Genomic DNA, 25998 nt, shown 5'->3' with positions numbered 1-25998 from the left:
AGTCCGCTGGTTTCCAAAGCGGTCTGCTCCATTGTTGAACAGCTTGCACGTTCAGGGCATTCTTGCTAACATTTAATCCAAATACTTTCACTTGTAATTTGAACCCATTCAATCACATCCTATCCTCTGGAGCCACAAAAAACAGATTTGCTCCCTCATCTATGTGACAACTCTTCAAATGCTTGGAGATGGTTATATTACTTCTTGGCTAAGCATATCCAACCCCTTCAACCTTTCCTCAAAAGACTTAAAAGGTTTAGGTAAGTATTAGAATTTACCTTAGAAATAATAAAAACAGTAAAACAGCATTTCATCAAAGTTTGGGAGCATTTGGGGTGTGTGATGAGAATGAGAGAGGAAGAACTGTATACCAGAAAGTGGAAATTATAAGGACTATTGCCTGGCCAGAATAACTGCTCCTAATTCTACTATGGAAATAGATCAGCCACCCAGCCACCTATTTGAGCTGTTAGTCCTTTTCTAAAACTATTTTGTGATATAGGAAAGATACACACATATCTCTGTGGCCTTTAAAAACATGTGTTGAAATCTTTCACAATTCTAGTCACTTGTAGTTTATTCCCTTTGCATATCTTTTTTTAAAAAAACATTTGATACCTGGAGAAAACAGTAGTAGCATAATGGGGTGTGATGCAGACAGAATTAATATGATCATAATTAATATCAAGTCCCTAACTAATCAAAGTGTCTGAGGAGTTTGGGGGCTGAAAATGTATCTGTTACGTTGTTTGAAACTTTTTCTTACTTTTTGAAAGCAACAAATGAATGCAATGATAATAATAAATACTGAAACCCAGTCTGTGCATCAGGTTTGCTTATATTTCCATTTCTGCATTGTAAAAAGTACTTGTTAAATATTGCAAGATGCTAAGATGAAAGAGGATAGTGGAAGTGTTAGGTTTTTCTCTAGGTCCCCACAGGCCATTTTTGTAAGGCTGGAGCTGGCCAATATTCCAGTAGAAAAGATCTATGTCCGATTGAAGTTACTAAGAGCCAGACTTCCCCTCTACCTTTTCCTTAAAAGAGTGAGAAAAATTATGAATAAATGGCTAAAGAATGAGGACCATTAGTGGATAACAAGCCTGTAAGTATGGCGTATTTTCAGAAGTAGACATAACTGCTGGGGAAATAGAAAATGTCCAGTTATTAACTGATTATTATATTATTTGTTTGAAAACATATTGGAATAAGTAGGCATGGACTATTTTTTTTGTGGGCAATCATTTTTGGTGTTGTAGCCCCAACCCTCTGGAGCAGATTTGGGGAGGGTCTGGAGGATGGGCGGGGAAATTCTCTTGTGCAAGTGGAAATCCTTGCACTAGCAGGATCACTTTATTGGATAATGAAATTAGCAGGAATGGTATGGCTCACTTGTGACATCATGGTTTCCAATTTCAGGTAGACTGATCAAAAGGAAGGGCAAAACTCAAAGCCAGCATGACACTTAAAAACTAATGCACCCACCATTGTTTTTCACATTCATTTTTGTTTTCATATTCACTTAACGATAAAATAAATGTAAAATGACTGGGGTATACATTTGTTTAATTTTTCATTGATCCCTAGATGATGGTGTTTTCGAAAGTCAAATGCGAGTGAGGGCAATGATCTATGCCTTCACTCTCAATGGGGAATCATTGTTGCCCTATTTAACAGGCTTTCTGGACATTTGGACATAATGGAAAGGGGGACAGTTTTTCAGGAAGGATATATGTGATTTCCCCCCATTATTATTTTTTGCAAAATGTACCACCCTTTCCAGTTTAGCACTGTAAATTAGCATTACCACTCATTGGCTCTCTCTCACACTTACCCACAGCCGCACCCCAACTATTAAATGACTTTCTATACCTCTTCTCTGTGATAATAGGAGTTTGGATGCTTCAGAGCCTAAGCCCTGCTGGTGGGGTTAGGTTAGGAGTTACATTAGTGCTCATGCTATTTCCATTACAAAGCATTTAGGGATATTCATCCATTAAGAGCTGCCTGACCCTATGAATCTGCAAGTACTGGATGTCTCCTGCTGTGCATTTAATTGCTCCAACATTACCAGTATTCAGCTATATACATCAGGGAACTCTAATTCCAAGACCTGCTTTAAGAGGAGGTCACTTGTCAGCAATAAGCCTGCTCTTGGTACCAAGATAGATATGAAGGAGCTTTGGATCTTGACCAAATGCTCTTAAATCTGTGGTTTCTCAAGTTGTCTTGGCCCATCTTAAGATTAAAAGCCAATTGCAGAAATTGGCAAAGGACGTGATAGCACAGAGCTGGTCAGTGGTATTGATTTATACCTCCTATCTTATGGATCCCACAATCAATTGACCTTGTAATCTGACTTAGAAGAGTGGGTGTAACTTTTTTTCTTTTCCCTGAACAAGCAATGTGTACCTAAATTATGTGTTCCTAATGCAGCAAGAAATTAACATTAATGCTTGCTGTCTGCTACAGTGCAACAAGGAAGGTGAAACAAATATGGCAGGGGTAGCTAACCAAGTACCCTCCAGATGTTTTGGTCTACTGTTACTATCATCCCTGACCACTGAACAAGGAACTGAGAGCTGTTGTGGCCCACAACACGTGGAAGGCACTTCTTCGGTCACCCCTGAAATGTAGAGTCATCTGGGAACTCATAGAAATGGGAGCAGAAAGTAGTGAAACAGTATGCCAACAAGTATTCTGATGTATAGTGGTTTTAAGAAACACATTACAGAGATATTGAACCACAATTCAGCTAGCAGAAGTCTGTGATCTGTCTATAAATCATCCATGACAGATTCTCCAGAATCTTTCCTTTTCAGATGCTACACTTTTGATTCACTCTCAGATCTTCCCGAAACATGCAGTCATATATCAACATAATGAGCAAACTGGGCAATTGTTGTTAATGGCTGACAGACACATCTGTGATGGCAGTGCCTATCAAGAAAAGGGGGGGGGGGGCATTTGTGATCCAGGAATTCTGGTGAACTATGTATTTTGCAGTAATTCCTCTTGCTTCCTGCCATATTGGATAATAAAAGAGTGGTGGCGGCTTGTGCCCATTGGGAATGGTAGGACATAAGGCAGAGAAGCCAACAGTAGATGGTGCCAGAGCCAAAGAAAGTCAGAGACAAATAATCCTCATCTTTGTCCTCATCTTCTCCCTGCTTTCATTCTTCAGTGGTAACACTGAGACAAAGGAAGAGGAAGCTCACTTTCAGTGCCATGCCTTGGACTGGTTGTAAGAAAGAAGGCAGGAATCCAAGGGCAGACTGAGGTTGGTGGCACCATGCCTAAGGATGGTGAAGAATTTTGACTCACTTTTAAATTAATTCGCTGGTAACAAAATTCGCGCTTCCGAAACAATATGCGATCACAAACACAACCCTCTTCCACTGAAGTTCTCCAGACAAGTAATGTGCATATACTAGGGTGAAGTGTTTGTATAAGTGCATAAATGAGTGAAGGTAAGATACAAAACCCCTTTATATTAGGATAAATTGCCTTGCAAAAATGTGTGTATTCACAGTAAAATGTTGACAAATTTTCACGAGGACTTTTTAAAAAATTAATAAAAAATCAAGTGATTGTGGAAATGTGAAGAACTGAACTTAATACTGAAATAGTGAGAAGCTGAAATTAACAGACTAGCCCATGACTAGCAGTGCCCCAATGGACCCCCTTAATGGACCAACCTCCACTGTAGAATATTGAGAACGTATATTCCTCAAGATGCATTTGCAACATTTACAGCTTTATTTGTTTATTTACCGTATTTTTCGCTCTATAACACGTACCCGACCATAACACGCACGTAGTTTTTAGAGGAGGAAAATCCGTAGGCATGCCACCCGTAGGCATTCCCTCCATAACACGCACAGACATTTCCCCTTACTTTCTAGGAGGAAAAAAGTGAGTGTTATGGTGCAAAAAATACGGTATTTACAAGCGCAAACTTCTCTTTGTATTCTCAAAGAAGAAGGGTGGAAAAGAGATAAGGTATAAAGGAGGAAGCTCTTGGAGATGTAATCTACACTTGCAAATGCCACCTCCAGATCATCTGTTGTATCTTTCAGGCTTTGCTAGCATAGGAACCAATACTTCTCATCCCAGAAAGGGGGGGGGGGGGAATGCCTGGCACTGAGGCAGCTACTTTAATCTTAATATACTAGAGATACTAATTTGACTGATCTGTGGGGATGATTTTGGTCTCTGCCACTTTTGACCTTCAGATTTATCTCTACCTCTGACTTCATGTTTCCCTTTGCTTCATGATCTTAACTTTGATTCATATCCTATATTTGCTTTAAGTGATGGTCCTTGCTCTTTATGAATGTGCTGTCTGAAGGTGTCTGGGAGTGAACATGGCTGTGTGTGTAGTGAGTTTCATGTTGTTATTCATACAATTTTATCACGACATACTTTTAAAAGTGAGGACCATATCGAAAGCGACATCCAGTAAAATCTGACATCGTATGGAAAGCAAAGACAGTAAAAATGGCTGCTCTTCTGTGAGATGATGTTGGTAACAACAGCCCCAAATCTTAAACCCAGTTAATATATGACTTGGTTCGGTCTCCCATGTGCAATGGAGAAGAGGGCAGCTGCCCCCATTTTCTCAAAGAACACATGAGATATTCCACATGGAGGCTTACATGTGCACTGATGAGATGCATACATTCCTCCCCCTTCTGTGTCAGGAAAGAGACCATGAATCATAGCATCATGCATTATGGGGCTTGCTTGAAGTGCCTATGACACCTGCTAAATTGGGAATATGGGGGAGAGGAAACAGCCTGCTTGAGTGACATCACAACCATGGATAATGGATGAGCCTATGCTCAGGTTTTTCTGTTTGCAGTCCAAAGACTACATTGAGGCTGCATAGATACGATACATTTAAAGCACATTTTATGCACATAGTTTACTAAAAACAATCATGGGAACTGTGGTTTATCCCCTTACAAAGCTGCAGCGCCCAGCACCCTTAACAAACGATAGTTCCCAGTATTATTTGGGCGAAGCGATGTGCTTCCAATCTTTAAAGCAGATTCAGAATCAGCTTATCATTTATCAGTTGGTTTACGCAAAGAAAACTTACTGTACAGGGTCTGCCTAGTGACCTAACCAGTCTAAGTATTCTGTGTCTAAGAATACTAAGAATAATATTAAATGAACAAAAAGTTTCAAAGAGAAAATTCAAACTAATACAATAATGTATCTTTTCAGCAATATAAATAAATAGCTTGTAATGCAGTCTTGATACTAGCTATCATTATGCTTAGATACATGAAAAAGAGTAACTGATTAAAGAAAATATCAGCCACAAACTTGTTGACAAAGCACCCAATTGATGCTGGATGCCAAACATTCCATTTATGGATCAGGAGTTTTGCCAAAGTCCTAAAGAGTAACTAAATGCATTTTCTCTTTATTACAGGTCCACAGATTATGGGACTACTTACGAAAAGCTAAACGACAAGGTGGGACTGAAAACAGTGCTGAGTTACCTTTACGTCAGTCCTACTAATAAGAGAAAGGTAAGGAAGCTATTTTTGAACAGGTAGCTAAGTACAGTAAAAAAATAAATGAAAAAGTTCTGCTCACACAGGTGAGAATTCCATCTCCATATCAAGAACATGAAATCCTTTGGTAAATCAGATTCTTGTTTTCTTCTTCTTTTGGCACGAGCTTTTAACCTGCACCCAGTTGCTTACACCCTACAAACTAATTTCTTGCTAATGCTGCAGTTCTTCTACCAGTTTACAGGTGAGTAAACTTCATTGTTGTGAATGGGAGGTACTTCTAAGTATAGGAATATTTGTAAGGTAGGTTTCAAGGCACATTAAAAAGCACATTGGTTCATTGTTTACACAGTTCTGCATGTGAATGTTGTTAACATTTGATTTCTCTTTTGCATTTCTGTTATCTTGTTATTTATATTATTATTTATTGGATTTCTTACCCTTCATAAGATCGGAGGGTGGGTTACAGGATTAAAAATTCAATATTAAAAATCAATGAAAACAATTTACAATTGTGTGTGTGTGTGTGTGTGTGTGTGTGTGTGTGTGTGTGAAAGGCTGGGGTCATGAGGTTCATCTTCAGCATGTGACAAAAGTGATACAATGCAGTTGCCACATAAACCTCTGTGGGGACAGAAATTCAGAGAATAATGTCGACTTCGCAGTTATACTATAGAGTATAGACTGACTTAAGCATCTGCCATTTTAAGCCTTACCTGTAATATGGTCTGAAGCTATAATTATAAACCATGTGCTCCAGTTTCTTCAGACAATGTGTCTACTTCTTTATGCAAATAACTTTTCAACTTGGCCTCATGTTAGTTTGAACCCAGTATGACTCCATTAAGAACAGGGTACTTCTACCCATAGCAGGCCCTTTGAAATAAATGGACATCACTTATGTTCATTAATGTCAAGGGGTCTACTTTGAACATGTCTTAGTTGGATACAACCCAAGGCTGCATTTGTTTTTTAGCTTATGGTTTGCACAAAGGATTAAGAGTTTTCATCGAGTATCAGAAGTACATGAGCTGAACTCGGCTTCTGTTGCTTCCTTTCAGCCCTTGGTTCTATTTGCTACCTTTTAAGTTTAGCAAATTTTAGCATTCCCTGCTGGGGTTTGAACAATATACAAAAAGCCAAGAGTTCAAAGTCACTAATAAGGATATGCATAGAGCGCGAGGCAAATAAAAAATGCTAAGAGTTGGCTTGGAGTGCGTAGCAACCAGAGTGATGTCACTGTTTTCCATGTGATGTTCTCTGTGCTCTTGCAGAGAGAATCCAGGGTCATTTGTTATAAATTTTTTTTTATTTTTAAACTAAAGTAATCATCATGTTGATTCACTTTGTGGGAAGGGAACAGATGCCGTTATCTCTTGTGTGTTGTCAGAGACAGATTGCCATAGTAGATAACTAAATGGCAGCATCAGAGCTGTGTAAGGGGAAATCTTTGGAACTATTACATTTGATCTTTTTCAAAGTGCCGTTTTGGTCACCTGCTATATATCAATCTGAATGTGCATTTTGCCGTTAGTATTTTTACTATTATTTTTTTCCATCTGTTGTCAGGTCACCAGGTTCAGGACTGATGTTTATTTTTCTGCCAGGTATCTTAAGGCAGGCGCATCGCCATAGCTACAGTTTTGTCCTGTCACATCTACGGGGAATCTTTTGTTTTTAAATTTCTCGGGCTGAGTATACTCATCAGTCATCGTGACCTGCTCAGTGTTCTGAAATCAAATCACATCAGCTTCTGTTTCATATGATAGACTAGGATAGCTTTTGTGTCCACATGCTATCAGCATGTTTTCTCAGAATCCACAAACCCAGACACCCCAAGATTCAGATTGTTGTAATGACTTTCCCCAAAGCAGCACCCATTGCTTCCTGATCACATTCCTTACTGCTAATCCTTCACCTTTATGCAAACGTACTCTGCCAAGTGATAGAAGTGGTTGGGGATGGGAAAGATGACAGCACTACTGCACCTTTAATAGTTCTGTTGAGCAGGTATATATATTTCTTATGCGCCCACTGAAATTCTCAAATCCAAGAATACAAGAAAACAGTATGAAGAAGTAATTTCTTTTGTCTGTTCTCCTAGCATTCAACTTTACTGGATGTCCACAAATTTTAGTGTTATGAGAAAAGAAGAAAAAGTTTTCTTTATCCACTTTTCACGTACCATATATAATTTTATACACACACACACAATTTTCTATACAACTATGAACTTGTCTTCTCTTGCATCTAGTCACACTATGGTAGGGATAGATTTTTCTAAAACAATATCCATATGAAGCTTATCAACACTGTTCCACCACCCTAATTAAATTATGCTTGACCTCAGCATAAAGCTACTCATTTTTTACTAGCTCTGTTAAAATTACTAAGAACCCTCATGCATTACTCAATGCACAATTCAAAGTGTTGGTCTGACATTTAAAGCCCTAAACAGCCTCAGTCCTGTATACCTGAAGGAGCGTCTCCACCTCCATCGTTCAGCCCGGACACTAAGGTCCAGCACTGAGGGCCTTCTGGCGGTTCCCTCACTGAAAGAAGTGAGGTTACAGAGAACCAGGCAGAGGGCCTTATCGGTGGTGGCACCTGCCCTGTGGAACACCTCCCATCAGATGTCAAGGAAATAAACAACTATCTGACTTTTAGAAGACATCTGAAGGTAGCCCTGTTTAGGGAAGTTTTTAATGTCTGCTGTTTTCTTGTGTTTTCATATTCTGCTGGGGACCGCCCAGAGTGGCTGGGGAAACCCAGCCAGATGGGCGGGGTATGTATAAATAAATAAATAAATAAATAATTTTAATACCATACGCATATAGACTTCAGGTATCCTAAAGTAACCAGCACATAAATAGACATGTACAACAATGCAAATAATTCCATATATAAATCTATTTAGCACAGATTCCTGGTCCATCCCCTTTGGGGCTTTAGCAGGGATGGTTGCCTCAGTCTCAAGGTAGGGACTCTCTAGAATTCTTCTGGGTGTACTTAGAACTGACCATTCCAGCCAAGGAACCTTGGGAAATAGAGTTCACAATATGGCTGCTTAATGAGCCAGGGAGCATTGGTAATTCTTCATTAATAAAATCTCCCAACACAAGACATATGCTTCAAATCTAGCCAATTATTTAAGTTACTGGATTTATTATAGCTCAGTTGGTTAGACCATGGTGCTGATAACACCAAGGTTGCAGGTTCGATCCCTGATTCTATGATTAGCCTCATAAATTGTACACAAGTGTTAGGAGATGTTAAAGGAAAAATTCTAGGTATTAACACCTCTTCAGTGCAGAAATAATAGCAATTCACACATCATTTTCCTATCTACCTTCCAATTTATTTTAAGAAGCAACATTCATTCTAGTAATGGAAACACTATTCATTGTCGCTCAGTCTTCCAGTGTGCATGTAGACTTTTGTCAAAATGCCTTAACCATTGGCTCAGTGCTACCTAAATTAATGTTTGATCATATCTCATGATGTTTGTAGCAACTAATTTTGCATTTTTAACATTCCACCGGATAATACTGCTGCTAATATTGGTTTATATTGGTTTGAATAATAAGGGATTTTCAATGAAAAGGACAAGAAGAGAAAAATATGGGATAAGTCCTCCTTAATATTAGGAGGCAGCAGGAAGTGGTGTAACCATTCTTCAACATTCCTTGAAGACAATTCAGGGATGAGCAGATATATTTAGGTGATGCAGATATATATCAGATGATGATTGCAGGGTCAGGGTCAGTTCATATAGGGAGAGATGGTCCTTGTGGTAATGTGGTCCTGAGCCGTTTAAGGCTTTATAGGTCAAAACCAACATTTTGAATTGGCCCCGGAAACTGATCAATCCAGACTGAGCATGTCAATGAATCCTCATCCCACTTCACCTTATCTTGTACAGTGGTACCTCGGGTTACATACGCTTCAGGTTACATACGCTTCAGGTTACATAGCTTCAGGTTACAGACTCCGCTAACCCAGAAATAGTGCTTCAGGTTAAGAACTTTGCCTCAGGATGAGAACAGAAATCGTGCTCTGGCAGCGCGGCAGCAGCAGGAGGCCCCATTAGCTAAAGTTGTGCTTCAGGTTAAGAACAGTTTCAGGTTAAGAACGGACCTCCGGAACAAATTAAGTACATAACCCACTGTACCACTGTAATTGGATTTGTGCACATTAATGGTTGAGTTTTAAACTTTGGCTTTCATACACAATCCCAGCTATTCCATGGAATTCATTGTCCAAAAGAACTGGAAAGAGATTGTATGAATAAGTGGTTTAAGAATGGAAGCCATCACTTCCACCTCTCCCCTCTGAGTTATTTTTTCCTCCTGAGTTTTACTACGGACATCTGTTCGATTTAATTTTCATATAAGATGGCCATAATTGTATTCATTTGCTCATTAGGCTAATTAATTTTGGCGTCTTCATCCACTGAAGAGCTCATTGTAGTGGGAAGTATTAAAGCATCGCTCAGAATGGGGAGTCCACAGTCTGAAACTGAGGAACATCTTTCAAGCATATTTAATAAATAAATATTGCAATGAAGGCTGATTGCCAAAGAATTGATGCTTTTGAATTATGGTGCTGGAGGAGACTCTTGAGAGTCCCATGGACTGCAAGAAGATCAAACCTATCCATTCTTAAGGAAATCAGCCCTGAATGCTCACTGGAAGGACAGAAGCTGAGGCTCCAATACTTGGGCCACCTCATGAGAAGAGAAGACTCCCTGGAAAATACCCTGATGTTGGGAAAGATTGAGGGCACAAGGAGAAGGGGACGACCGAGAACGAGATGGTTGGACAGTGTTCTCGAAGCTACAAACATGAGTCTGACCAAACTGAGGGAGGTAGTGGAAGACTCCATGCTCTGGTCCGTGCTCTGGTCCATGGGGTCACGAAGAGTCGGACATGACTAAACGACTAAACAATAACAATACTGCCCGTTTGGCTTTTTTAGTATTATTATTAAAAAATGTTTCCCCAGCAAACTGTTTAAGGGGCAGGTGGACACCATATACTTAAAACACATCCAACACACTTATAAAGCACATGGCTTGTCCCAAAGTATCACAGGAACTGCAGTTTGCTAAGGGTGCTGCAAATTGTATCTGTGAGGAACTACAGTTCCCATGATTATTTGGGAGAAGTCATGTGATCTAAATGTGTGTTGATGTGCTTTAAATGTATGGTGTGGATCTGACCTTAGTGTGAGCTGTTCTACATTCTTGCCCTGTTGGTATTTAACCTTGTTATGTCTCAGTCCCATTTATGGTACAGCTAGTAACTCATATTGGAGATGCAAGGCAACTAATGTTGGGAAACATTACATTTTTTAGGGTTTGTCCAAAGATTAGGACATTTTGTGTCAATATAATGAGTGTAATTGGAGTAATAACTGGATATAGAATGCCGATGGGCCCTTTAATTACCTTATTTGGTTACAACAAAGATATACTGTTAGCAGTGGATAGATAATTAGTTCAACATTTACTAATTGCTGCCAGAATAATTATTTGCTGTAAGTGGAAGAAAATGAGAACACCAACTTTAGAAGAATGGTTCATTAAGATATGGAATATTGTTTGCATGGCTGAGTTACTGAATATGGTAAGAGTTAGAGGAGGCAGACAATCCGATAATCCTTTTCTGGAGACAGTGGAGTGTTTTGATTTATTGGAATGAGGTTCAAGATAATGCAGACCCATATGCATTAGTGGGAACATTTTTATCTGTATGGCCTTTCTGATTATGTAACAGACATTTTGTGTTTGTTTTTACACTCGGCTAATTGTCTTATGCAAATGTACATGTATATCAGATGGATTGTAAATACATATTTACTTTAAAAAAAAAAGTAAAGAGAGGGAATTGTGAGCGTTTGTGACGTTGACAGAAAGGATAATAGGATTGTGACTAGCATCACCCAGAGAAGCTTTCACCAACTTGATGTCCTCCAGCGGTTGCTGGACTACAACTCCCATTAGCCCCCAACCAGCATTTGGGAGTTGTAGTCCAGCAACAGCTGGAGGGCGCCAGGATAAGGCTGACATAGAGGAAAGTCATTGGAGATCAGTATATGGTGCTACCCACTGCTTCACTGATTTTGAGTTATAGGCAAGAAATAAGATTTGATAGTTGATTTAAAGACATGTGATAATGAATTTTCACAAGATTCAGATCTCATGCAGAAGTTACCATTTTGGGAAGAGTGATTTTTTTATATATTAAGCTCTCCCACTCCACACACCTTCCACTCTTTTACATATTTCTTGCCCTGTTCACACCCATTGTTCTCCTGCTGAGGGGGTGAGGAGAGATGAAACTATACCCCCCCTGCTCCCCCAATGCTGAAGCAACCAGATTCAGGGGCAGAGGAAGGGGGTGCGGTGGGAGCGGGCCACCCCGAGTGTCACCACTGAGGGAGGTGACAAAATGGTGGGCCTGCAGCATGCCTGAGCCACGCATCTCTCCTGGGAGTGATGTGGTGGCTCGGGAGCCTGGGGGCTCTGTGCTGCCCGGCCCACTTGCTGCCTCCCCCCTCCCCAGCTGTAGGGTGGCTGAGTGGGAGGAGGCAGGCAGACTCCTCAGAGGCCCCATGGAGCGTCCTGCCCCGTCTGGCCCCACCTCTGGGCGCAGGGCACGTGCGCCGTCCCAGGTACCCAATCGGCTTGCTCATCCGCTGACCAGATCAGCTCAATGTGTGTTCTGATGAAAGTAATGTAGTACTATCTGCTATAATTTGGGCACTGTGCAGCTAAAGTAAATCCACTCTTCATTATATATTTAAAAGAACCATGCCTCAAATCTAGTGAGGGCCATCTGCAAAAGCAATTTTCATAGCCAAATTGCCACTTCTAGCACCCATGACACCCCATGCAGAACCCTGTGTGCTGGTTGACTGGATTGGTAGTACAGTCAGGTTTGGCAGTTCTAGCCACCTGCTAGAATTTGTAGAAATTCAATCCAGGTCTACCTTCTTCTCTGCCTCCTCCAAAGAGTAACTGATGCTGACCACGCATAACCTCAGTTCTGTGGGTGCACGTATCAGATCTTTTCAGACAGTAGCTCATGCATAACCTGGTGCTTATCTCATTGATCTTTGAGCTGAAGGAACTATGCTGTTTATTTCTTAATGTTGTGTATTAGTTTGCCATCAGGCTCAAATCTTCCTGGATTCCCTCTGGGTACGAAAGCTCCCCCAGCTCCTGATTGTTGCAGGGTTGTGGCCGACACGCTTTGCTCCTTGGTTCTCAAAGTAGGAGTAAAGAAGTAATAGTTAGCAAGAACAAGAGGAAAGTGCTGCATCTCTCCTTTCCTAATTGATTTACCAGACAGAAGGATAATTGCTTCTCAGCTGTCCTGCAGGACTACATTGGGAATTACCTATCAGGTTTCCCAAATGCCTCTGTTCAGCTGCAAAATAACAATCATGCAGCCATTGGAATGCCAGTTACGTAAGTGTCATGGACCCTGGTCAAAAGCAAAGCCCAGAGCTCAATGAGATCATAAAGCACAATGATCTGAGCTCTTAATTTTTACAAAAGAAATGTTTCTTTGGTCGTCTCCACCCCACTACCTTAATTATCTGGATTCCTCTCCTTTATCCTTACAAGCTTGCCTTTAGAGGAAAGCTAGCATGACTCACTGTTTAAGTGTTGTGTGTCCCTTATAATAGCTACTACTGTCAGGAACAATAGACTAGATATGGTGAATCATTGGTTTTCCTCATTAAATATGGTTTTAGCTTCTTTTGGTGAAATAACCAGTCTATATCCTAAAAATGTAATTACTGTTCAGCAAAAATCTGAACAGTAATTCTGTATGACTCTTTGCTTATTGTCACAGGATTTTTCTTTTTTCTATTAAAATGCATCACAAGCACTAAGGTATGACCTCCATCAAGTTATAAAATAGAGGAAGGGACTTGCACAGTTTTGCCTAGTAACAGTTATCTGAAGAGACGAAGAGACCTAATGTGGTCCCTAAGGTTGGTCCTACTGTGAGTTAAGGTGAGCAGCTTTCTGCATCAATAAATATGCCCTTATCCAAGAGGAAACATGGGTCAGCTGTGGAACATGGCAGACTATGGTCAAATTTCACTTTCCCATGTTCGCTTAATGTTCCTGATGCCATTGCACTCACTGTCTCCTGCCCCCATGTCAGTAGCCAGTAGCTAGAGATGTAGAACGGGAAGTCACTTAGCACAATAATGCCAGCACGTGAAATGTATTAAACAAGTTATAGTGGGGAAGGAGGAAACTTGTAGCAAAGCTTCTGTTTCAGCAGAGCCCCCTGGGATGTTCCAACCCAACAGCCTTGCTTGTACGTGTTCACAATTGCTACAGACAGAACAGGCTCAATAGCAATGCCATGGAATCTGTTATTCCCAATCCTGTGACAGTTGTACATAAGGAAGTCCCATTGATATGAGTGCAAGTGATAGAAACATAGAATTGTAAAGTTGGAAGGGACCCCAAGGGAATCTCAACTAAATCATAACTGGAAACTTTTTGGGGGGCAGAAAATGCACACATTCCTTAAACTTTCCACCTCTATAGGAACTACCTGTGTCCAGAAATTTCCTCCACCTGAAGAAATAAACATCCCAACATCTGTGTACTACAATTCTGGGCTTACATTGCCTGAAATACAAGCCTGTGCCTGTGTAACTGTTGCAGGCTTTTGGCTTTTTATATTTATGGATCAAGTGGCAGAACCCTTTGATTTTTTGACTCCAGAGAATCTGTGCTTAATTATTGCCAAGACATTGCAGTTCTGAGCTGCTCTGGAAGCTTCCTGATGCATGGAAACTGCTACGTGGCTCGAGGTCTCCTGCACAATTATAATTCCCATTTATAACAGGGAGCCTGAGAGCCTGTTACTCTGAGATTTCCCTGTTAAGGAGCTCTAATCAGGAAAGCATATTCTGAGGCACGTTTTTCATTTCACGGACATACTGCTGACTGATGATTTGCATGAGAAGCCAAGCAAAGCGGCATCTGGTATAGCTCTACTTCATATGAGTTATTGTAGCTTGATCTAAACTACAGGATAGATTGAGACTCGGGGATCTTTTTACAAGTTTCAGAAGGAGAGGTGTCTATCATAAACTGACTTTCTGCAGACCATGAATAATCAGCCAGCTAATAGCAACTGTGACTGCCATTATTTTCCAGGTAGGGGCAGACAGATAGCAGAAGGCTTCTGAGAGCCAATGTAGTCTAGTGGGCAAAGCGCTGGCTCTCAGCTTCTGTGCCACAATACTCATTGTGTGGCATTTGGCAATTGCCCTCCTCCCAACCTGCCCTGTTCTGTGTATATTAGCTGCTCAGAGCCCAGCAGCTCTGAGGAGCACTTCTGGTTCTGATGGTGGAGGAGGGTGAGGCTGCATAAAGGTTCCCACGACCCTTGAACTGTTACACTTCCAAGGTTCCTTTGGGGGGGGAGCCATATGTCAGATGTTCTTTAAATGTGTGGTGTTGATATGCCCATGAACATAGGAAGTATAATTTCTGGGCTTTCCCCAGAGTGGGGGTGGGAGGAATAACCAGGAGTTATTGTGTGAACCAGCCTAGTTGGGGGTAGAGATCCATGTAGGGATGTGGGTGACGCTATGGTCTAAACCACAGAGCCTCTTGGGCTTGCCGATCAGAAGGTTGGTGGTTCGAATCCCCACAAAAGGGTGAGCTCCCTTTGCTCTGTCCCAGCTCCTGCCAACCTAGCAGTTTGAAAGCACACCAGAGCAAGTAGATAAATAGGTACAGCTGCGGCGGGAAGGTAAATGGTGTTTCCGTGTTCTCTGGTTTCCATCACAGTGTTCCATTGTGCCAGTAGTGGTTTAGTCATGCTGGCCACATGACCAGGAAAGCTGTCTGTGGACAAATGCTGGCTCCCTTGGCCTGAAAGCAAAATGAGTGCCACAATTCCATAGTCACCTTTGACTGGACTTAAATGTCCAGGGGTCCTTTACCTTTAGAGATCCATGTATTAATAATGGATCCTCCTTCTAACTTAGGAGTTGATAGGCAATGTCTGAAGCAACACAGTGGTCCTCCCCCCAAAAAATTGGATAGTAATTGGAAGTTTTCCTCCATGAAGCAGATTAGTCATAATACACAGCTCACTTTTATGGCCCTTGAATGTGCCATATAATTATTTGGGCAATCAGGGTACTCAGGAAACATATCTAGTTCTCACGGTCTACATGCACTGGTATCATCTTCACACAGTGCTCCTTCCCATTCATCCAATAGAAAGGGATGAATGCTAGACCTGCAGTGTAGACTGGATTCCAGGTGTTGTGGGCAGGGTCTCTGGTCTCTTAAAGGTATGCTTCTGATTGTTTGCTACAGCATAGAGCTAGGAGCATCAGTATGGATATCAGCCATGAGAACTGTGCAAACACAACTTCTTCAGTGCTTTTCTTCTAGGGAAAACTGTGCCGGTACTGCGTACCCTTGAGTACCTCCGGGAAGCACTGGTCTTCTTGAGTCTGAGGGTTGTATTCAGTGTTACTCTTTGTCATTTTTAAAATCTTCTGCTGTGTCACTGCTAAAATACTGCTGGAAGTTTTTGTTTTGTTTTGTTCGATTGTTCCAGCTGGGCGATAGTGTGATGAGGCTGCAGTTTTCTGAGCGCACTTGGCACTCACTTGTGCCAAGTGAGACGAACTGCTGCCCACCAGTGGCATGTCCATTTGTCATTTATAATATGTTTAGTGTCTTGGTATTGCATCCCAAACAAGTGGCGGGGAGGGAACCTGAGTTCGGGGGAGTCCTCAATCCATTTAGCAGATGGAAGGTTTCTCTGGGCCCTTTTCATCCTTATCACACTGACACTCTTTTGAATGGCATGTGCTCCAGACTGAGATGCATTATTCTGATGTGGAAGAGAGCGTATTTATAATAAAGGGAGCAAACCATCACTCCAGCACAGGCTGAATTAGAGCCAAAGGGAAGGAATAATAGAACTGTTTTTCTCCTGCATTTTATTTCCAATCTTTTCCTTAGGCTCAGCAAAATACATTTACTGTGAAACGGTTAACTGTTCAGCTCACACTAATGGACAGCTATATTACCTGAGCTTTGAATTGAATTGAAGCCTCCTCAATCCTGTCAGCTACTTTGGAAAGCTCCTCTAAGATGTACTGTGCTCTGTGGGCAGCGGGGGCGGGTGTTATTTAACCATATCGTCCTGCTTCTGCTGGGAAAGGTTTCATAGATGCTGTTGGAAAGGGATTCCTAGGTGCTCTGCCATCACAGTGAATGATACTGAGAACTTGTATTCTCTCCATTGGAGGAGTAAGACAGAAATGCTCAAAACAGTGTCTATGAACAAAACCCAGTACAGTCATACCTTGGATCCCGAACGCCTTGCAAGTTGAACATTTTGGCTCTTAACCGCCGTTAACCCAGAAGTGACTGTTCTGGTTTGCGAACGTCTGACGCGGCTTCCGCTCCTGCAGCCAATTGGAAACTGTGACTTGGTTTCCAAATGTTTTGGAAGTCGAATGGACTTCCAGAACGGATTCCATTCGACTTCTGAGGTACCACTGTATATGTGATTGAAGTCAGTGATGTGTAGTATGCCCATTTATATGCATTTTCCAGGGTTTGAATTCTCCTGGTCAAATGTGTAGATTTTAACTGAAGGAAGGAGAAACATGTTGTGTGGGCACAATTAGTGCCTGTGTGTTACAGGGCAATGCCAGCAGGCCATAGAAAGAAACGGGGAGCAGCAAAGTTGAGAGAAATCCCATTTGCTGTTCCACTAAACCCTACCTGTATATCTCCTGAGATCCTTGTCTTTGGCAGACACCATTTTCATGATTGGAAAGCTTTAGCTTCAGTCTTCTGATTGACTATGTTGTGTTGCATGGCATTGTGAAATCATTTTGCTATACAATCCTTGATTGGCAGGGTTAATGTTTGTTTGTTTTTTAAAAAGCTTCTCCAACAGCGTTTAATCTGGCTGGCAGTAAACAGCAGCTTAATAGCAATGAAAGAAGTGATGAAGGGGGAGGGTTCAGGGGCAATTTGGTATCCATTAAAGCTCAATTTTCATGCCTGAAACATTTACCTGTAAATATTTGGTACAGCCATAATATTTAGCTTTATAGGGCTATACAAGAAGCATCCCACTTAAAAAACAGACACGCATAAATTTTGCTGCATTGTATATCTAGTTTTTGGTAGTCAGAGTTTAGGAACACTGAAAAGGTGAGGGTCACATACAGTCAGTTAGTAGTAACTGATAAACCTTATTAGGCTACCACATTTTAAAGAAATTATTACTATGATAGGTGTTTGCTCTTATTGAGAATATATATCTGGCATCAAACCCCATTTCCAAGTTACTTCCCCTCATTTGTCTGCTTTTAAAACAGTCTTCTGCCCTTAATATTTTTCTTCCTATTATGTGTGCATTTATATGCCAGGATCAAGTTGCTAGTTGAATATGAACGAATTCAAAAATCATAAACTAGGAAGTAAAAACTTGGTTATTTATATTTATGTGGTGTCAATGTTTAAGTTTCATTGGTTGTAACTTTTATTGTCATTATCTAATTTTGAATTTCTTTTTATTGCTGTATATTGTTTTTGTTTTGTTTTTCTGTTTTGTTGTTGTTGTTCTGATGTATCAAGAAAATCTATTTTAAAAAATCATAAACTAGCTTTCTAGTTTTTAATACAATGTACTTAGATTAGTTTTATGGGGGAATTTGGAAGGAAAAATGGCTGTTACTATTATGGCAAAATAAAGCCCAGACATGTAAGCAGAGGAGCCCCATGTTGCTCTAACTAAGGCCTTCACACTATGCAGAAGAAGTTGCAACTCCCAAGACAGCTAGTAATCAGGGATTGCTAGGCTGACCATACGCCTTGCTTTGTAGAGGACGGTCTTATTTTTTGAAGAAGTCCAGTTTCAAGATAAATAACCATGAGAAGATAGAACAGGGATCTTGATATTGCCCAGCAGCAATAGATCCTAGACACAGTAGGCATATAGGTCACCTGGTCACAGTCTTCCCCACTATAGTGCTACCTCGGGTTAAGAACTTAATTTGTTCTGGAGGTCCATTCTTAACCTGAAACTGTTCTTAACCTGAGGTACCACTTTTGCTAATGGGGCCTCCTGCTGCCACTGTGCCACTGCCAGACGATTTCTGTTGTCATCCTGAGGTAAAGTTCTTAACCCAAGGTACTACTTCCGGGTTAGCGGAGTCTGTAACCTGAAGCGTCTGTAACCCGAGGTACCACCGTATGATAAAATATAGCAGAGGTGCCGGCTTGCAAGGGAGATTTGGGGGAGAAGATTGCACACATGATGTTGCGATGTCCTGTGGTCATGTGCCTGACACCAGGGCACCAGGAGGAGCTGGGGGCGGAACCAAACACAGTGGCTGAATGGAATATCCATCCACCCCCCCATCTATCAGCTTTCTTATCACCTGGAATAACAGGAACTCTAGGTTGGATCCAATAGTTCAAATCATCTTCTGCATGGGGTCCATAAGGTAAAGGTAAAGGTACCCCTGCCCGTACGGGCCAGTCGTGTCCGACTCTGGGGTTGCGCGCCCATCTCGCTTAAGAGGCTGGGGGCCAGCGCTGTCTGGAGACACTTCCGGGTCACGTGGCCAGCGTGACAAAGCTGCTCTGACGAGCCTGCACCAGCGCAGCACACGGAAACGCCGTTTACCTTCCCGCTATACAGCGGTACCTATTTATCTACTTGCACTTAAGTGTGCTTTCGAACTGCTAGGTGGTCAGGAGCTGGGACCGAACGACGGGAGCTCACCCCACCGCGGGGATTCGAACCGCCGACCATACGATCAGCAAGTCCTAGGCGCTGAGGTTTTACCCACAGCACCACCCGCATCCCTAGTCCATAGTCTGCCCCTTTTCATAGGCACCCACCACGGCCCTTGGAATTAAGATTTCCTGATTAGATGCTGCCTTCTCTTAATCCTTGTTCAAGTTGATTCTCAGCGCCATGACACAGACTCCATTTTTTAAAATGACACGTGCATGGGAGAATTTTCTTACAAACTCTGCCAAATATTCCACATATGGAAAATATGTAGCAAGATAGAGAGTCATGAGGTAACTGATAATTTCACTCTTGTCCCTTCTTCTTCTTCTTCTTCTTCTTCTTCTTCTTCTTCTTCTTCTAAAAATAATGTGTTCCATGGATATGTGTAGCATAAAATGAAGTTCATAATGTTGAAATGGGACTGATTTTGAACATATGAATATCACTACTGGTGATACTGAAGATACTGAATTCCCACGTTCTGTTCTCTTGTCACTTGTCTTCTCTGAGTGCAGTCTTCCTGCTGGCATCCCAGCTGGACATTGTCCCATTGAACATGAGTGTTGCTAGTTACTAGCCTCTGAAAGTATTCTTCTGAGATCCTTGCATTGACAATGTCATGTACCCCAGAGCTAGTAAATTATTAAACTTCTTAAAATAAGAGTCCTTATTAGTATTCTTCATTTGCTTTTAGTATCATGTTATTTTTAATGAATGCTTGAATCATTTTTTTTTAAATGAAGCCTCAGAGATTAAATTTGTTAACATTACTAAAGCACTTGGATGCAAGATGTGAATTAATAGTAAATAATTAATAAAAAATACAGCAGCATTAAGTTGCAAGCTATTATTGCTGTAAAATCTTTGCGTTATACATTTTCTGGCATGCTCATTAGTGATCTGAGCATGTATCTAATTCATGGTCTGTGGCTTCTCTAAGATAATATATATCTATGTCTCCTTAATTCCAGTGAACTATTGGGTAATATTGTGGATCAATTTCATGCATGAGGCTCATCTAAATAAATCTGAACCTTTAGCACACATATGGGCAACCTGTGGCCCTTGAAGACCGTAAGTGTAGCCTGCGTGGGCTTATACAAGGCAGATTCCTAAGTTCCTTTGTAGTTCTATGGTTTAATAATGCTTCTTATACAGGTTGCATGCCTTAGAAGGATTCCTTATTCAGTGGAATAAAGGGAGTGCTCTATGTGCCCAAGAGGCTGGATGTACAGAAATGAATTGGGAAATCTGCTAATTAGAAGCTCCATATGGGCAGTAAAGCACATAGCAGGTAGATCTCATGTAGTGCACAGAGTCATCCTCAATGAATCCTGGAGGTTTATAAATCTGACTTTGAAAATGTCACCTGGACTCTGTTGCCTGGTCCACAGTAGAAAGAGACACCTGTGACCAGTGAGGGTTTTTTTGTGGGGGGGGGGGGGGAGGACGACGACTCCATACCCTTTCCCAGAAACATAACTTTCTCCTCTACTGTTTCAGCAAGAGTAATATATTAATTTATAAAGTATGAAAAATGAGGTAGTTTTGCATTAACAAGGAAGGGAATGGTGCTTTGCAGTCAGCAGAATAATCAATAATAAGGAGTCAGCATGTTCTGATTTTTTTTTAAAAAAAAAAAGAGGAGGAAGAAAATAATAGAATGGGTGGAGAACAGCTCAGCAAGAGAAGGAGGGAGGGAGGCACTCAGTTCTTTGGCGGTATTACCAGAGTTGCCCTGGAGACCTCTGGAGGCTGGAATTAATATACCAGGGAGCAAATCTTCCCCCTCCTGCTGCCCCTAAGTATGATGTCATCAGGAACAAGACATCCCTTCTTCTAAATGCTTCCTTCCTTTGCATTTTTTGAGACTGAGCAGATCCTGTAGATAGCTTTCAAACGTTCACACAGTATTCAAAGTTATGCCACCTCGTTTTAAGCCTTTGACAATCCAACACCCTCCAAACATTTTCAGGTAGAACTCACAGAGCTTAAGCCTTTACAGACATTTTGGCAGGGACTGATGGATGTTGTGGTCCAAAACATTGGGAGGGCACCAGGTTGGCAAAGGCTGTAACACAGCATTAATCCGTAATCCTCTTTTATGAAATGTGAACGTGAAACAGCTGGATATTTTCTGGGTTTTTGAAAAATATATAAAAAGAATTTCCCGCCCTTCATGTTTAGTTATAAATAATAGAAGTTTGATCACTGGCGGAGGAAGAGGGGGGCGGGGGGAGCGCACTGCCCCCGGCAGCGCGATCCCAGTGGGGTTCCATTTAGGCTGTCCCCCCGCCCATACTGGGTACCCTGCCCCCGCAGGCAGCAAGCCCTGCCCCTAGGATGCATGCGCCCCCAAGATGTTGCCTTGCCCCCGGGACACGCGCCAGCCCTGCCCCCGCCTGCTCTCCGCCCCCGGTGCCGGAGCATGAAGCTCCTCCACTGAGTTCAATCATTCTGAAGCATCCAGCGTCTTATAACAGAAGAATTGGGAGTCATCTAAGCAATATATTGGTGTGGTATTGTGGTAAGGGAATTGCACACTGGGGTTTGTAGTAAAAGACGTGCAAAGGATCTCAGTGGCATAGGGAAGAAAGGGTGAGGTCGGTGTGTCTGCAGTGTAGCTTCAGTTTCAGTTCTATGTGAGTTCTTGGAATAAAGAAGCGTCAAGCATGTGTCTCTGGTGTTTGGGGATTTCTTATTATATAACCATTAGGTGATCAGCAGTTTTTCATTCAGGAGGAAATGAAAAACTGCTGGTCACATTAATACAATGTGTGGAATTCAGCATAATAATGTGGTGTGTGTGTGTGGGAGGGGGTGAACTGGATCATGCAACAAGACTTCCCCACTCTCCTCCCCCTCCTATCCCTAAACCTATTATGGGTTTTCCCCAACTTTCCTGGCCAGATTTAAGGAGAAAAGTCCCATGAGAAGACCTCATCCTGTACATGCAGGAACTTTGTTGAATCCCACCCATTGCTTTTAGACAATTCTCAGACATTCTGTTATTTTGAGGTTAATAAAAGAATAAAAGTGCCCACCCCCCCGCAACTATCAGGTAATTTATATTTGGGAAAATTAAATTGGAATGATGTTGAAATGAATCAATAGATGTATCAAAATAAAAAAAAATTCCTTCCAGTAGCACCTTAGAGACCAACTAAGTTTGTTATTTGTATGAGCTTTCATGTGCATGCACACTTCTTCAGATACAAGTCTATGTACATTATGGAATGCCATTCATTCAGGCTGGCCCAATATATTTTGCTGTCTGGCCACATAATGCCTCAAATTGGCCAAGTTATTTTAGTACCTAGGTGAAAAAAAAAACCACAGATACATTTGGAGTAAATATGCAGGAATGGTAAATTAAATAAGTAAGAATTTTCTGTCCTTTCATGACCTGCAGAACTGCTCTCTGCCTAATGGCAGGGCTGGCTGTGCTAAGCATAGTCTCATGGGGTACATTCTGATTAAAATTGAGTTAAAACCTCCTTTTTAAATCTGCAGTTAATTCACACTACTATTTCTATTGTGCTTTTTGTTAATGCTCAGAGCACTTTGTATATATTATCTCAGCATCCTTACATGAAATCTGTAAGGCAAGTCAATAGTATTGTTCCCAGATTGCCAATAGGCAAGTGAGACTGAGAGAGAATATATTTGGGATTGCAGTGAAACTCGCACAGGGGGACCGGACCATCTGCACATCTAAAGCCATCACAGACAACTTTAAACAGGCATGGCTTCCCCCAAAGAATCCCGGAAAGGGTAGTTTGTTACGGGTGTTTGGAATTGTAGGGAGATCCATAACTCTCCCCTCTCCCAGTGTTACAATTCCCAAAGGGGAAAGAGGGACTGATTGTCAAACCATTTTGGGAACTGTAGCTTTCTATGGGGAATAGGGACCGCCTAACAACCCTCAGCACCCTTACCAGGGGGCGGGGAGGCGACATGGCTGTTTAAAATGGTATGATATTGTTTTAAATATATAGAGAAGTCTATGTATCACTGTTTATGATTGATATGCATTGCAAATAAATAGATGCACTAAAGGATATGTGTACAAATCTGGGGAAAATGCCTTTGGAAATTCCACCTGCCATTGAACCCAATGGGTTTTGCCTAAATGCAATTTTGGCTTTAGGCATGATCCCTGGGGGACGCGGGTGGCGCTGTGGGTAAAACCTCAGTGCCTAGGACTTGCTGATCGTATGGTCAGCGGTTCGAATCCCTGCAGCGGGGTGAGCTCCCGTCATTCGGTCCCAGCTCCTGCCCACCTAGCAGTTCGAAGGAACTCTTAAGTGCAAGTAGATAAATAGGTACCGCTTTATAGCGGGAAGGTAAATGGCGTTTCTGTGTGCTGCGCTGGTGTTGGCTCGCCAGCTGCAGCTTCGTCACGCTGGCCACGTGACCCGGAAGTGTCCTCGGACGGTGCCGGCTCACGGCTATAGAGTGAAATGAGCACGCAACCCTAGAGTTGGACACGACTGGCCCGTACGGGCAGGGGTACCTATGATCCCTGGAATGTAAGCATTGTGCAAGTTGTGAGCTTACTGTATAGCAAAGATAGAGCTAAGGATAATAGCTGACACTTAGCTGCACAACCAGATCCTGGAAAGAGAAATAGGTTCCTCCCTCCCTCACAAATCATCATCATCATCAGTTAGTTTCTTTCCTCATAAAAGTGACCTTACATTAAACCCAAATAAAGCAAACACAATTGATAAAAGCTTTAAAACATCTATACAGATAAAAGTTAGGTCTTACAAATCTTGCTCCACTAAAAGTGGACCTCAAATGCCTGGAACCCTTCAAATTAAGGCCCAAAGTCCTGGGTAAAGAGAAAAGTCTTTGCCTGGCACCTAAAACTAAATAGAGAATAGGACAGCGTTCCACAAACAGGAAGCACCAGTCCAGACCTCTCTATCTGGCCTCCAGGTCTCTCCACAAGCCACACCTCCTCCTCTGGCCACATCCCTCCCTGGCCATTCTCTGTGCCCTTCTCTAGAGTTTTGGCTTTGTTGGAATGTGTCCTTCTGATACAACAGTGCCTTTCTCTTGCCTGGGTGGAGGATGGAGAGAAGTATGTTTGTGTTTTGTTTTGTTTTGTTTGGACAGCTCTGTCATGTTTGTGACTAGAATATAGCCTGCTGTATAAAGGTAAGAATCATGCCCACTTTTCTGTGTGTCTTATAAATAGGATTCTTCCCCCCCCCCATCACTGTCATGTGACCCCTGGATGGTTGCCCATGGTAGAATATGTCCTTCAGGCTGAAAAACATTCCCCACTCGTGTTTTAGCTGGATACAACCCATTTATACTGAACAGCAGCCTAGACGTTCTTTTAAAAATAAAAATAAAATTCTGGGTCTAGTGATGTCAATTGAGTTTTAAAGCCATAGTTAGGACCAATACTTGGGAGCCTTATGTGGACCACAGATAGGAGGAAGAAGTCTTCACATTCTGTGGGTGTCCTAAATTGGTATTTTAATTTTTGCGTGGGTTGTGTAGTACATATCGTATTTCACCTGCGGATTCATGAAGGTGGTAGAGATGCTGAATGAAAACAAGTGTAGGAAAAGTAGTTAAGCTAAATATTCCTTAAACCTGAAACATTCACCATGTAGCATTGCCGTTAAGCAAGCTGTATTGCTGTGTCTTGTTGCCTCCTCTTGTATCTTTGGCACTTGACATGTGTACTTTTCACTTTTAATTAGAAGACACCACAAGCATAAGAAGCATTTGCTTGTTAAATTTCAGGTGCCAGTGGAAATGGAAGCCATCCAAGAACAGCACATTTGACCTGACAAAGAGGGAGATGTGGTTATTGGAAAATTGTGGGTGGTTTTATTTTTATTTTTAATGGTTTGCATATCTGCCTGCTGTCAATTAGTAGCATTTTATGGTTTTTTAAAGTCTAGCAAAGCGGGGGGGGGGGGGAATCTAAAATCCACATTAGAGCAATACCTTTATGAAACTAACTGAAGAAGTGTGCATGCACATGAAAGCTCATACCAAGAACTAACTAACTTAGTTGGTCTTTAAGGTGCTACTGGAAGGAATTTTTTTATTTTGTTTTAAAATATCAAAAAATAGTGTGCCAGCTTTTGAGTTTTCTGTAAGTTTTTTTATCAGACTAAATAGTAAAAGACAACGATGACCTTGGAGGGATAGTGTTGGCCGATGCTGAAGGTTACGATATATTTTCATCTGGTATTTATGGGACGTATGGATAATTACTGGGCAGAATGCAATATTACACAAGTGGACATCCACTTACACAATGGGACTTCACCCCCTCCTTGCTCCCTGGCAAATTTGCCTGGAGAGTCCCCAAATTGTTCAGAATTCATTGGGTCCAGCTGCAGGCTGAGGGGAGGAAAATGAAGTCCCATTGTATGAGTGGAAGTCCTAATGCAGTGATGGTGTTGGGCACAACCATTTTCTTTCAGTGTTCATTCTTTCTTTCCTTCCATTGAAGCTCTTCATATTTGGTGTGCTTAGTGGGCAAACTCTGTTATATGTTTGCAGCAACATGTTCCTCTTAACCTTGAGGAGGAGATGATAAGATGAGCCTCCTTGGAATGGGGTCCCAGTATGGCAAATGAGAACGTGCAACCTTTTTGCAGATC

General features: G+C 41.6%; 1 protein-coding gene across 1 annotated transcript in view; it reads left to right on the top strand.

Moving 5' to 3' along the window:
* Window positions 1-25998, top strand: part of SORCS3 (sortilin related VPS10 domain containing receptor 3) — a 419522-nt gene that overhangs the window by 186097 nt on the left and 207427 nt on the right. The window contains exon 3 of the mRNA XM_081863378.1: window positions 5444-5543. Coding sequence (XP_081719504.1) covers window positions 5444-5543 — 100 coding nt within the window. The remainder of the gene's footprint in view (window positions 1-5443; window positions 5544-25998) is intronic.

The sequence above is a fragment of the Podarcis erhardii genome (genome assembly GCF_964252035.2).
Source record: "Podarcis erhardii genome assembly, chromosome: 5".
Taxonomy (NCBI): domain Eukaryota; kingdom Metazoa; phylum Chordata; class Lepidosauria; order Squamata; family Lacertidae; genus Podarcis; species Podarcis erhardii.
This window is presented reverse-complemented; position numbering and strand designations above follow the sequence as displayed.